This window comes from Siphateles boraxobius, unplaced genomic scaffold, assembly GCF_051911475.1.
Source record: "Siphateles boraxobius isolate OS27281-9 unplaced genomic scaffold, OSU_SipBor_1 19, whole genome shotgun sequence".
In the NCBI taxonomy this organism is placed as follows: Eukaryota; Metazoa; Chordata; class Actinopteri; order Cypriniformes; family Leuciscidae; genus Siphateles; species Siphateles boraxobius.
The window spans coordinates 26,951,026-26,966,067 of record NW_027508799.1 but is presented as its reverse complement, the minus strand read 5'-3'; the positions used below and the strand labels follow the sequence as shown (position 1 = coordinate 26,966,067).

Below are 15,042 nucleotides of genomic sequence, written 5' to 3'. Positions count from 1 at the left end.
TTTTTATGAGGGGAAAAAATGAAATCATGGATACACGAGAAGATCGACACTTACAACCGGAGACCTTTTTGTTGCACTCAATGCCAAATACATTTTCTTGCTTTCGGTGTACATTTCTGCAGTGTCAGAGATGAAATGATTCTTCTTTTCCTCTCTCCTGGAAATCGTCATCTCGGCGAGCCTCCCTCTGCTCTTGAGCTGGGGCGCATTGAGATGTCAGCACTACACTGTGGCTCTCATGAATGTGTAGAACATATTAAAGAACTGCATTGTATGTAATGTACATAAAGAATAAAGATTGTATTTTGTTCAATTTTTCCTAAAAAATCATCTTGGTCTTCCTTTAACATAGCGTTGACTTTTTAATATTTATTTTTAAAGCAATTTAATTTATTTTTTGTTTTTAAATATATATTTACAATACTGTTCAAAAGTGTGGGGTCAGTAAGTTTTTTCAGAAAGAAAGTAGTCCTTTATTCAGCAAGGATTCATTAAACTGGTCAAAAGTGACAGTAAAAACAGTAAAATTAGAAAAAATCGAATTAATCATAAAATAAATGCTGAAAAAACATTACAGGTTCCACATAAAAATATCAAGCGGTACAAACATTTTTGACATTGACGATAAGGGTAAGAAATATTTCTTGAGCTGCAAATCAACATATTAGAATGATTTCTGAAGGATCATGTGACACTGAAGACTGGAGTAATTCAGCTTTGACTGCACAGGAATAAATTACAGTACATAAGTTATTTTGAATTGTAATATTTCACAATATTACTGTTTTTACTATATTTTTTTCAAATAAATGAAATTAACCTTTGGTGAACATGAGACTTCTTTCAAAACTTTTTAAAAGATCTTACTGACCCCAAACTTTTAAACAGTAGTGTATATATATATTTTTTTTTTTTATTGTTCAAGATGAAGTGCATCAACATGTGATATCATCTGCCCTATTGTACCTTGCAAGAAAACACACTTTCTTTAAAAAAAATCACAATTTATTAATTTATTTAAAAAATCATGGCCGTCCCTGTCCGTTCTGACAGAGAGGCGGCTTCCAGTGTATCAGACCCCTGTCGTTTGCACACAGTAGCAAACTGACTTCAAATACAGAATACAGCTATAAATTCAAACTTAATACTTTGGTGACCCATTAGATCAGCTAAACCGAGGCAGCAGTGAATCCTTTATAATGAAAATTGGTGTAGTGCATGCAAATACAATTAAAAAAACAAATGTTTTTGTGAAATCAACATCAAAACAATTAAATAAAACATCCCCAAACAAAAAGGTGATCAATGTACTAGACTGAAAATTATAATTAAAGACAGTTGCATATGAATATTTAAATACTAGTAAATAAACTTGAGTGAGTTGTGTTGGATTTAGTGTCAAATGTTTCTAGTTAAAAAGACCGTAAAACCTTCATACTAGCACAATTACCAACAAAGAGACACGGGTAGAAAAGAGGGAAGATAATGCAAAAGTTATCTTGAACCATAGTCTAATTTACCAGGATGAATTATCCATTGGTCACAGTGTAATTTGGTGCCTATGAGTGTTAATCTTCCCTAAACAGAAAACAAACAAAGGAAGAAACATAAAAAATAAGCATTATATACAAGCGTAACAATTCCTCTCAAGAATTAATACAGGGTTTCCATGGTACTGAATTAATATGATTTCCAAAAAGTATTGTAAAGATACTTTGTGAGTGCTGATTTTTAAAATCACATTATTGGAAAATTCATGGACCTCCACTGATCTCACTTTAGACAAAACAACTGAGAGCAATTTGCACATGAAACTTAAAATAGACAATGCTTGGTGGCATTTTAAGGCATCATGAGGCACGCCTCCGATGCAAAGCCAATGAAATTGCCACATTTTAAACAAATTCTAAGGCAGTCCAAGAATTCACTGCAGTGGAGAAAATTTTTCAAAGATGGCGAGCTTAATCACATAAAATATAAATTATGTTAAAATATTTTTTAATTAATTACTGAAAATTAATAAACCTTTTTTAAATTTGATAGTTAGCTAAGCAACATGCTAATATCAAACTATTGGTTTTAAAATAAGAGTGACAAAAATTTTTTTAAGGCACATTGAAAGTCCATGTACACTACTCAGGCATTTCACTTTCCCATACACAGTGACAAACAAAAGGTTTTCTGCTATTTCTAGCATGTACTTGACATCTAACTACTTCATTACAGCATGTACATCAAGGAACCAAATGACACCATTGTTGTTTGATAGTCTTTACATCAATCTCTGCTTTTCCTACATTCTGTCTGGTCACAATCTACCATTATGAGAGCACCAGGTTTCGTCTGGTGCTATTACAAGTGTGTGTCTTCTTCATCAAGTATGTCCTCTTTCAGCAGGTTGTCTATGGGGACGATCCAGCTGTCGTTGAACTCCCCGTTCAGTGCCAGTTTCTTCTCTTGCATCTCCGGCTGTACCTCCATCACCTCCAGTGTGGGATTATCATGATAACCATTCTCCACTGTTTGCATCTCTTCCGTCAGGTGTTGCTATCCAGGTAAAAGTATATGTTGGGATGTTAAACAGCGTAACATTTTGGGATTCAAGGCGTAACTTTAAACTTTGACATTTAAAGGACTTGAATCATTCAGAACATTGTTTCAGAGTTCAGAGCTCAAGTAGTGCAAAAAGGCCATTAGCTGTATTTATGGAAACTAAAGGTTGACCCAAACAATACAAGTACGTCTTACTCATTTTTGTGTTTGGAACTGAGTATTACCTGGTTCTTTCTGTAGGATCTGCGATGATAAGTGCAGTACGCAGCAAAGCAGCACAAAATGAGCACCAAAGCGCCACTCGAAGCCAAGATGGCAATCAACGTGTCTGGTATCGTCTCCCCGCTAACATCTGCTTTCTGCCAAGAAAAGGTGTGTTTGAGAATAAACAAACTTCCTGAGAGAGTCACAGTTTGTTAATCGCCTGACCTTGTCTTGATGTTTGTAGCTTTCTGTCGGTATCTTTTGGTCGGCTGTAAATGGAAAAGGAATGGAATTACTATAATGAAATTTCCTGTACTTATGTTATTAAAAATAACTGATCATAAAATGGCAAGCACTGAATCCAGTGATTCCTCCAGATGAGGCTCTAATATGTTTAGAAACTGTAACATTTCCCTCACCGTTTATTTTGACTGTTGCAATTAATTGATTGCCTTGAATTGCCAAGGTGACCGAGCAATTTCCTGTCATATTCTGACCCAGCATCTTACAGGTTTCAAAAATGATGTTCCCCTGTGCAAACAAAACAAACATGCATGTTTTGATCATTTTTAAGGAGAATCTAGGTTGATTTTTTGAAGGGTGGACAGTCAATTTGCATACTGCTCTTGACTAAGAAATGTTCTCTGGCTTCATTTCATATATTGTTCTGTAGTCGATTTTGCCGTTATTTAACAATGTCTTTAAACGTTCAGAGTTTACAGGTCAAACAGCTCCCTTGTGCTATTTTTCCATAGAGGATCTTGATATTGAATTGTTAGTGAATTTTAGTATGGCTCTCACCTCAATGCTGCTGCTGCTCAGATTAAAGTCAGCCTGCAGAAGAGAAAATAAAGAACATGATCATGTAAAAATACCAGGGTCAATAATGTAAACAATATACAAGAAACCAAAACCATGAATGTTAGTATTTTACATAAATGATATTCCTGGGAGTTGAGGTGCTAGTCGCAGGATCAACTGATGTGATCAGAGCTTCCGTCGTCTGAATACTTTGAGAAACAGTCGATGTAGTGTCTGGTGCTGCTGTGGTGTGGACATGAAAAGTAAATGATTTTTATTAGTCCAAACTAAGACTACATTTGTAACTACAATAACTACAGTTGTAATCGAAGTTATTTAACTCCTATTGAAAATCAGTTTTATTGGCAAAATGTACAGACTTTCAGCTGTTTGCAATGAAACAGGAGCATAAAGAGACCAAGAGTAAAAAGTACAGCAAGAACATTCTTCAAAAGTGATGCTTTTGTGTTCCATGGAAGAAAGAAAGCCATACGAGTATGAAAGGACGAGGGTAAGTAAACCACAGAATTACCATTTATAAATATTTAAGCGCTGTTCAAGTTGTGCTGTCATAAAGGCTGTACTATTGTGATTAATGTGACTCACGGTTTGTGGTGACAGCTGATGGGTCTGCCTGGTTGACAGGGGTAGTTCCACTTTCTTTATGGGATGTGGTTGCAGGTTTATTTGAGCTGGTGGTATCTTGGCTGAGTGATGGTGTGTTTTGAGAACTGAGGTTGGATTCTGTAGGAGTAGCTTTTGTGGTGGGTTGAATTGTTGTGATTTGGGTTGTGACTTGTTGGGGTGAATCAGACATTCTTGGCTCTTTAGTAGTCAAAGATGTGTCAGCGGGACCTATTTTAGTGGGTGAGGTGGAATCCAGTGAAGTGGTTGCACTAACCCTCAGTGAGAGGGATGTAAAGGTGCTCAATAAGTTTGTAGTAGGGTCCGATGTGGTGGGTGTAGTGGGGTACAGTGAGGTGAATGTAGTAGGGTCCGATGCTGCGGGTGTAGTGGGGTTCAGTGAGGTGAGTGTAGTAGGGTCCGATGTGGCGGGTGTAGTGGGGTTCAGGGTAGTGGGGTTTGATGAGGAGGTTAAAGGAGGACTAGGGGAGTTGTTTGAACTGGGGTTTGAAGTGGTGGATGAAATGGGATTAGTGGTGGTCTGTAAGGTGGTCAGAGTGGAATTTGTTGAGGCGAATTGCATGTCATGCAGGAGGGCACCTATGAGGAACAAACAAAAAAAACTTATTAGAAGTGTAGGAAAATACTGCTCTGCAAACTCAGCATTTCTTATTGGTTCTGTGCGATTGCTATAATTATAATGTAATTGCTTACAGTAGGGACACATTAGCAGTGCTGTAAACTCTGTTTTTGCATGTTGAAATAGAAAAGAGTGAAAGCTGCTTTTTCTGCATGCTAACAAGTAGCTTCAGTAAATGCACACTGTAACTATGATTTAAACAGAACTATAAGTGTTCTATCAATTGTCAAAAGTAACAATTGAATTTTGTTACTTTTTATGGAGTATTTTCGCTGTTTGTAAATAAACACTCTAAACTAGGAATCAAGAGCTGAGATTAGTTATTTAAACAGTTAACCTCTCATCTGGATGATTTTCGTATGTGGATGTAGTTTTGCCTTTAAAATTTTGTTCTTCAAAGTGAAATGTCCTTATTCCTGTATTATCACATCATCATCAATGAAATTTTATTGGCAGTGATTTAATTGTATGCTTAAAATGGCATTGGGTATATAAAATATAATTTAATTATATATGTATGTATATATATATATATATATAATTATTTTAACATATAATTTAAACAGACCGTCTTGTATTTTGATTGAATGCAATTTCCTTCCTTCCTTAGGTATCAGACGGCCATCGAGTACATTTTCATTACTACATTTGAATGAATTCTGACAAGCTGTGATTTTAAGTTTTCTTGTTTTTGTTTATGCACCTCATATTGTTAATATTATGTATTGATGTCACATTGTTATGGGACTTTAACTCTGTTGCAGTGAGCTTGACAGGACACTCCAAACAATAACTTAGGAAGTAACACACCTACTCTTATGGGCAGAACCACAGATGCCAAAACAATGGTGTCCAAATTTGTTTCATAGTCTCTTGAGACTTAATACAATAGTGTTTCCTTAACATGCAGCTCTCAAGTTCATATATGCTATTCAACAGACTTCTACCTCACTTGATCCAGTGTTTATTAGCACACACACACACACACAGATAATGAAATTATTATATATTATTACAGTCCTTAAGCTTATTATTTAAGCCACAACTGTCTTATACACACACACACACACACACACACACACACACACACACACACACACACACACACACACACACACACACACACACACACACACACACACACACACACACACACACACACACACACACACACACACACACACACACACACACACACACACATATATATATATATAATGTGTGGTGTAAGCAGATATCTATGTCAAAACATCATTGGCTGATTCCAGACACCATGGTGGCTATTTACTATTGTAATAATTGACTTGAACTCCTACATTTTACACTATTAATTTCCAGTGTTGGTGTAGTTCCTAATGCTTTTTACCAGAATTGTTCAGCGGCCACCCAGGATGAAGATCTTGTAAATCTTGACCTAATAGGATGTCAGGACAATCAGTAGTGGTTGTTGTAGAAACGGGGTTGCTGTCGGGATGGGGGTGGTGATGAGAGGCTGTTTATTTTGGTTGGTGAACCAGTGTTGCCTTTCATTTAGCCCTCTTGTCTAATTACCATCTTATCACGCAGCCTTGCGTATCCAAAAATATGGCCACTGCTAATCAGTATGGCTGCCTATCACAGCTCCAGACCTAACTGTTGAGCTAAGCCCTTTCTCTGCACTCCATTGGATCTTGTTTTTAAGTACCCAATTAATTACCATGAAACTCTTTGAATGCATTTATTTGAGTAATGGAAAGTTTGAGGTTGGTGTTTTTGCTCTTATCCTTCATCACCCCGTGGTTTCCAATAGTTCCATCGTTAGGATTGACCCTTGTTGACCCTGCTGTCAGTGTCTGTCTGTATATTACCCACTGACAGGGCTGCCGGTCCTAACACTATCAATGTAGAGACTGTTTAGACAAGATGCAGACATTTCATGGCTGACCCCTCACAGAGACATATCTGTCCTACAGGCTCCCACACTCTTACTGGGATTCTGGAGGTACCAGATAACAGGAGCTCAACACACTCATCTTAAAAACTGGGATCTCTTGTTTATCATGGCTGATCAAATGGATTTTATCAAAAATACTGTAAAAACAGTAATATTGTGAAATATTATTACAATTTCAAATTAATTTATTTATTCCTGTGATGATAAAGCTGAATTTTCAGCATCATTATTCCAGTCTATAGTGTCACATGATCCTTCTGAAATCCTTCTAATATGCTGATTTGGTGCTTATTTATTATTAAATAATATATTATTTCTTGTTTCAATTACTAATAATGGTTCTTATTATTATTATCAATATTGACCGTTTCTTCTGCTTAATATTTTTGCTATTCATATTTTTAATAGAAAGTTCAAAAGAACAGAATTTAAAAGCATCCATGTATCACTTTTCCACAAAAATATTAAGCAGCAAAAACTGTTTCAAGGTTGATCAGCAAATTAGAATGATTTCTGAAGGATCATGTGACTGCTGAAAATTCAACTTTGCCATGACAGGAAAACATTAAAAAGAACATTATATAGATATATATGTTAAATTGTAATAATATTTCACAATAATACAACTTTTACTGTATTTTTGATCAAATAAATGCAGCCTGGATGTCTTTCGAAAACATAAAAAATGTAAATATTCTTTTGACCGCTAGTCTAACTAATTTAACAGTCAGCTTCTTATATAAAAGTTTGTGAAAACCAATCCAATAAGTTTGTATTGACTGAGTTTATCCAGATTTCTTTGTCTGAAAGTAAAAAATATTATCAAAATCTTTAATTTGAAGGGCCAAGTTATATTTTACGGGGATTAATAAAGTTGTAAACTGTTCCTAAATTGCCTCTTGGGCATTAATACAGTTGTATTATATTGTATTGTACTAATTGATCTGAATACTAGGTGGCCTCCTACACACACACACAAGTAAAAAAGCTGTGCAAGACCTTCTTGGGCCCCAAGCCCCCTATCCCTATGATAGTGTCCTATTCAGGGGTAATTGAACAGGCCCAGTAGGAGGGGGAGGGGTAAGATGAGGTTGGGGGGCAACTAACCCCCTCTATTGAGGTGAGGAGAGGGACTGTGAATATAAAAATGTGCACAATGAATGAAAGACAGACAGAAGAAAAAGAGGAGTCTGAGAGGGCTGGACAGAGGCCGAACAGGTCAGCGGACATTTGTGTAGCATTCCTCATGACACACACTATAAGACGTCATTATGGCGTTCTAATAGAAGCTTTTTGAGGAATGCATACTCAAAGTGTGAGGAATCAAAGCTGAACTGCCACCCCCCCCCCCACACACACCCCATTTAAGGATTAAAGGGATTTTGAATAATTGCAAACACTCAATAATGATGAGGTGAAATATGAGCTCATCTGTTGGAGAGTGTATGCTTAGAAATACTAGCTGCTATAGGTGCAAAGTATCCGTGTGATGAAATGAAGGATTTGTGGGTGGAGAGGGGAGGCCGGGTTAGAGGTTGGATTAGAGAAGGGAGTTGAAGACCGTGGCGGTGCCAGTTGCAGACGTTATACATAATAAGGAGATCAGAAGAGGAGGGGGAGAATGACAGAGGGGGGCCATCTTTGCAATCTCAAGATACACAAGCGTATCTCTCACTCTCTCTTTACCTTACAAAGTTCCCTCATAAAGCATTCCCACACTCCCACGTTAAGCAGGGAATTATACTACTTCTTGGTGCCATACTATTGTAGCAATTTTGACCCATGAAATCAAAATTGGAGTTTTGTGGCTTTTAGTCAATGAATAGTAATAGTTTGAGGCCATTTATGCTAGTCTGTCAAAATAAAGATTTAGCTGATAAATATACACTATACTATCTATTTTGGGTAAACTTGTGACTCATCTTGCACTCATGGTAGAGCTGCATGATTCTGGGCCAATTTAGAATCACAATTTCTTTTTTTTTGTTTAAAACAGAGATCAAGATTTTGAACAGACAACTAAACAAAATAACATGTAATTTAGTCAAGGTTCTGACAAAATGTTAATCGCTGAAGTCTATTTAAAATGTTTGAATAAATGAATTAATTTAAAAAAACATTTTGAATGAATGATTCTATAACTCACTCATACAGACTTCACTTGTTTCATTACTGGATAAATCAGCGTTTTTTTAAAACTAATTTCTTTTCAATTTAATTCACATTTATTTGTATAGCACTTTTCACAATACACATCGTTTCAAAGCAGCTTTACAGAAAATGCATGAGTCTTTTATCTTTATCTTTTATCAGAGGTAACTGTCTAAGTTATGTATTTCAGAAATGTACATTCAAAATCAGTTAATTTTAAACATTTTTAAACAATTTCTATTGAATTATTAAAAATAATCTCTTGAATGAATGATTCAATGACAAATACATTTTTTAACAGTCACTTGTTGCCACCTACCGGTGTAACGATGTAATCGATACAGTCGTAATTTGAAGCGCCATGTTACTTTCTAAAGGTGATTTGCTCAATTTTGATAGCTACCGTAGTTGTTTATATCTGAATTATAAACTTTTATTCCAGTACTTCTGTGATAATATGAATATTTGTAACACAGTATAGCATAAGAGACAAAAACATTAAAAAAAATTACTGACCCCAAACCTTTGAGCGATAGTGTTATATTAATTAAAAACATCTATTTCAGTTTTATTCAACTGTGGGTATTTTTTAGTTCATGGTTGTAATGCAAACTAATGGTTATTGGTTATTTAAAAAGGGACACGCCCTTCACTATGCCCCACCCAAACTTCCTGTTTCATTAGGAAATGCATCAACACGGGGGTCTTTAAAAAGCATTGTAAAACTCAACCCTCATCAACTCATGCTTGGAAGGTTTTTTATTTTTTTTAGAAATCAGTATTTTATTCTTTGAATAATCTCAGACACTTTGTTTATCAGAGAAAGTTGGATCGGCTTAGCGATGCAGTAAGAGAGAGAGATCATGAAAGAAGTGAACAGAGGAGAGAGGAAATAAATGCCACACCTTCCCTGGGAACGGGTATGTTGACAGAACATTTTCCTACCCATTGTTCTGCACTTTCCCAAGCCTTGTCTAAGATGTCCGGTCAGGACCCATCACATTAAATCATTGCATGCTTTGTTGCAATCAGTTTAGTTTGGCTGATTTCAATGTTGAAGGTTTTTTTTGACAGAGGATGGAACCTTGCGCAACACTTCTTGCACTACTCCAAGCCTTGCAAGAATGCAATTTCAAACAATTAATTAGACCTCACAGAAAAGGCTGACTGAGACAGAGTATAGTCAGAAATGCTTATGATGCTTTTAGGTCAGCTAAACAAAACATGACCTTCAAGATTGTCAGCCTGATGTGGACGGGCAGGTGCACCACACTGATAATTAAAGAATAACAGTTTCCTCCCTTACATCCCTCTTGAGTCTGAGACGCACTTCATCTGTAGCCTAATTGAGTCACTGTTTGTCATTTCAGCAAAGCAGCTGACAGAAATGTTGAGTGGCACAGATGCTGCACTTCCCAGAGCTCTTTGCAGAATTTTATGCCATGTAACAAATCTCCCCCTACACATGTGGTCAGGTCCTTTTAGATTAGCAGCCATCGCTGTCAGCAAAATGTTTTTTTTTTTTAATCATTATCTTTAAGTCATAAACATACAGCTTATCAGATTAGCAGCTAATGCACATTCAAATATAAATGTTTATTAGAATTCCAATATAACAGTTTTTTGTGTTAATTTATGAGTAGCCTATGTCAGAGAGTGTAGCCTACCATAAATTGATTTTTTTTTTTCCGGTTTGAAAAAAACAGTAATCCCTTAGGAAATTTAAAATGGCAAAGGGGCAATTGTTTTTCCCTAATACAAGTTTCGTACACTTTTTGGCTCATTGATGAAAATTTGTGTGAAATAAATGTTAAAGTCGGACTCAAAGTCTTCTCTGTATTGCTGCTAATAGAAACTGACTAAATACGTTTAAGTCACTATGACGTTATTGGGAATTAGAACATTGAATGAATTTAAAACATTTAAGTTCTAAAACAACAAAGAGTTTATATTCAAAAGAGGTGTTTGAATAATCAACCGTTAATGAGCCTATATCGCGTTATTAATCTGGCTAATTCTTATTTATATGAGTAGCCTAGTCCAATGTTTATTTATATGAGTAGTCTAATGTTGAAGTTCATCAATATTCAAACACCATCCTTAACGTTAATGAACGAAAACTCACCTAATACAATGATTGTCCATGTGATTGCCATTCTCAGTCCGTCAGTTTGATGCTCGCCGCTCCGCGTTCACTGACTTCAGAAAAAGTTTTGCATGGAAATGTGGAGACCCCGATCGGTTCCGCTTGTCGTCTTGAGTTTGTATCTGAACTTTTTTTGCAGCTGGTATTTTTTCTATCTTAAAGCCAAGAGGAGTGCTTTTGTTTGCGCTGCTGCTTCTCTGCGGCTCTACCCCACCCTGAGGGTCCGGGGATTTGGGGGGTAAAGTTTTGGTGGGTTTCCTTGGCTGCGCGGATTGTGATGTAGAAGTCGTCTGGAGTGACGTGCTGTGCTGTGCTCGCGCTGCTGCTGCTGCTGTCACGCGTGCACAGAGGATCTGTATGAGATGTATCAGCTCATGCCAGGGGACTCAATAGAGAGGGCTGGGTTGGACTCAGGCACAAGACTAGCCCATGAATAACACTGTCCACTCTAGTAATGTCTGAGATCAAACATGCTATTCTTTTAAGTGCTGATGTATCTTTAAATTTCTTTGACCTTTTCTGCGTTTTTAAATATTGTTTTTACACAATTAAAGGTGTGGGACAATAATATATACGATATGAATTGTGAAAAGCGCTATACAAATAAATGTGCTATACAAATAAATGTGAATTCAATTCAAATTTATTTGTATAGCGCTTTTCACAATTCACATCGTTTCAAAGCATGTAGCTTTACAGAAAATGCATGTCTACATTACAATTTAGAGTGATCTGTTATCAGAGGTGACTGTCAAGTTATGCATTTCATAAATACATATACAAATCAAGCAGTTAGCTAACAATGTATTAATTTAAGTAAAATTTAGCCCCTCTCTCTATATATATAATGTATATGCTAATTGTATATTGCATTGCTAACATAACATTACTAATAATAGTACTTTTAATTATATAATTTGTTAATAATATAATAAAATATTTTGTGCATGGGCTAGACATAATAATAATAATAGATTATTATAATTAGATTAATAAATAAATAGATTATAAATATAATAATATATATTTCAATCAATATTAAATTACATAACTAAATATTGCATATTATTATATTACTAATATGTATAATAATTACTATTACATTATTTGATATAAAATATTTTTTTTGTTTAACTTTTTTAAATTTAATATTTTAATTTAATTTATTTTAATCATTTAAGACAATAACCAGGGAGTCACAATATGCATAATTTTTATGTGTTGCTTTTAAATTATAGACTTTGTAATTTGTATTTTTTTCCAGTATATTAGTTTGAGAATTTGCCTTGTATGTCAACAGATGCGGTATTTGGTGATGGTCATCAACGTCAATGAATGGGTTAATTTGTCTGAGAAAGCTATGTGTAAGCGCAGCTGCTGTGGCGTTTGCTGTGAAGGCCAGATCTGACGCTGCCAGCACACACCACAGTCACCAAGCCAAAAACCATGACAACCAGACTTCAAAAGCTCCTGTTTTAGTCTGGGAAATTCATGTTTACTTTTAAGTGCCATAAAAGACAATACCTCCATTCAATTTTAGTTTCATGAACTGTGACCTTTTGTGACCTCCACTCATGGGGATCTACTTATGCTCCATTAAATATAGCATTAACTCAGTGTGGGCCCAAAGAAGCCCCTCTGTTACAAGCTGTCAATAGGAAACGTTAGATCAGAGCGGTGACCAACCTCCGGTCATGCCATGTGTGATTGTTATGAATGGTAGAGGGGAAATGTTTTGGGTGCTGTACAAAGGGAGATAAACATATGGGTGTTGGTCATACTTCCTGGGCGTCTCTTTCTGTCCTGAAATAGATGCCAAGATAGGCTGTTTGCTCTTAACACTTTAAACACGAAACCTTTGGAGATTGAATCCATTGTAGAAGCAAATTGTTTTAAATTGATCAGACACTTCTGTTCTTTATCGGTTTAGCTGAGATGTGAGCCTTGGGTGTGTTATCAAGTGTAATGCTCCATGATTCTCACAATTGTGTCATAATGCCAGCAGCTGAGCAAAGGAATGAGGTGTTTATATTGGTATTGCTCTGGAAGTCCAGACGTTTTTTTTATTTCATTTTTGCATAGACTTTGCATTGCGACGAACTTTGACGGGTCATTGCTCCAAGCGAGGATTTCGTAAATACGTGGGTTTCCACATTTGAAGTGGTTGGCAGGCTCTGTAAGTACATACCTCACCATATGGTATAGGTTGTACCTCTGGGGGGGCAAGAGCTGCACAAAGTAGCCCTTTAAACATACTATGGTCAAGGGACGGCCCATGAAAGGTACAGTTTTCCAGTGATTTTACCATCCAATGTTAATGCTTCAGTTCAATTTCAGATTATTTGGGTTGGAAAGGTTAACCTCACAGGACAAGAGACTATTAATACTCCACTCACACACATCCAGCTCTATCTTTTAATGTAAAGCATTTGTAGAACTAGAGAACTTTGTTGAGCTAGATGTTCGAGGGAGCCCTTCTGACACACTTCGCAGAGTGGCGAGTGACGGAGCGCATGCTAAACAGCTCGGGGGTCGCAAGGCTGGAGGTTGGTGCTCTCACGTCTGGCTTCACGCCTCCCATCCATCGTTGGTGAGAGGTTTGTCACAGGGAGAGCGCGCGCTCACCCTCCCTCATTAAAGAGCCACAATGGTAAGAGCATTCCAAGAATGCGGGCGCTCATTCACTCTCCCTCTTTAGATGTGCTGAGACTGCGTGCCAAGCACTGACAAGGCAGGGTGAAGCCTCCCCCATGATGAATACGATTTTTAAAGGTTTTTTTATTGAATTTATCCTGAGATTTATGGCATGTGTTCTTCAGATATGTGGAAAGTGTGTACTGTGCACTGTAGATGTCAAGCGTTCACATTCCATGTTCCAGTTTTCTGAAATTATTGCCTATAACATGTTTTGTGAGTTCAGATGTGTGAGCAGTTCGGAATGATTCATCCTGCAAAGAAGACAGAGGGCAGGGTGTTGGTGACATTTTTGTTTTTGAAGGAATAGTTCAATTAATTTAAATGTAATTATAATTCTGTCATCATTTAACCACCCTCTTGTCCCTTGAAATGAAGACATCTCTACTGTTTGTTGTATAAAATGTGCAAAACAACACAGGTATCAGAGCGTGAGGCTGAGTTATTTTATTTAATAATAAATTATTTAATTTTATTTTGTATGGGCTTTTTTTCCACTTGGCAATTTACAGAGGCCATTGAGGGCCCCGCCATATCTAGGCTCAGAAAATCATGGAGACAATTTAGAAGAAAAAAACAAGAGTTGTATTGAGTTTAACAGGTGCAGTACCCATTTACTTTCGTAAAATAAAAACTGCCAGGACAGCTGCCTGCTAAATAACTTTGTGAACCATGGAACAGGGAGAAATTAGTATTTCATTTATTTATTTATTGCTTACTAAATTAAATCGCCAAACATTTACCTTTTTTATCTTCAAGACTTCATCAAACAGCTTGTCATACTCCCACATAGGAAAGTCTTTAGCAGAGTTGTCCAGGAGGGATGAGTTGTGGTTTGTCAGTAAGTATAGATAGTTATGGTACAATGAAAAATTGACAGACTGAACACACTCTCAGAGGCACAGGTGGTCAACGTGTATCTGTGTGTGCTTTAAAAATCAAAGTTTAAAAGGCCAGAGGAGTACAAGCAGCATGACACATGAATGTAACAGATTCAAAACAGTGTTGAGATCTAAGACATTCTGCATGGTGTCTCTGATTGATCAAACAAATATTTGCATAATCTTGCCTGTGTTGTTTGAACTCTCTTTTACTGTGAGATAAATGCATGTGTGTGTGTGTGTGTGTGTGTGTGTGTGTGTGTGTGTGTGTGTGTGTGTGTGTGTGTGTGTGTGTGTGTGTGTGTGTGTGTGTGTGTGTGTGTGTGTGTGTGTGAGTGAGAGAGAATACCCTTGAAAGTGTGTGATTTAGGAGTTGACATGACACAGAACACTGCACCTCCTTATCAGAAGCCTG

General features: G+C 36.6%; 1 protein-coding gene across 2 annotated transcripts; it reads right to left on the bottom strand.

The window, feature by feature from the left end:
* Positions 1–983: 983 nt before the first annotated feature.
* On the bottom strand, positions 984–11,413 carry podxl (podocalyxin-like). Of its 2 annotated transcripts, none has more exons than XM_077234644.1 (8): positions 11,032–11,413; positions 4,165–4,782; positions 3,692–3,801; positions 3,559–3,591; positions 3,177–3,288; positions 2,983–3,026; positions 2,778–2,912; positions 984–2,547 (listed from the first exon to the last, which is right to left on the bottom strand). In XM_077234644.1, exons 1-8 carry the CDS (start codon positions 11,060–11,062, stop codon positions 2,353–2,355), a joined length of 1,278 nt encoding a protein of 425 aa, XP_077090759.1. In that variant the 5' UTR covers positions 11,063–11,413; the 3' UTR covers positions 984–2,352. The 2 variants fall into 2 exon arrangements, with proteins under 2 accessions (XP_077090759.1, XP_077090760.1); XM_077234645.1 differs by having other exon boundaries at positions 3,692–3,798; positions 11,032–11,411.
* Positions 11,414–15,042: the final 3,629 nt, after the last annotated feature.

Excerpts from the sequence above, each read along its gene's own strand:
- podxl (XM_077234644.1), bottom strand. The coding sequence starts at position 11,062 with ATGGCAATCACATGGACAATCATTGTATTAG. Across the intron at positions 3,592-3,691 it reads CTCCCAGGAATATCATTTAT|GCTGACTTTAATCTGAGCAG; the intron begins GTAAAATACTAA and ends TCTCTTCTGCAG. Across the intron at positions 2,548-2,777 it reads GATCCTACAGAAAGAACCAG|CAACACCTGACGGAAGAGAT; the intron begins GTAATACTCAGT and ends TTACCTGGATAG.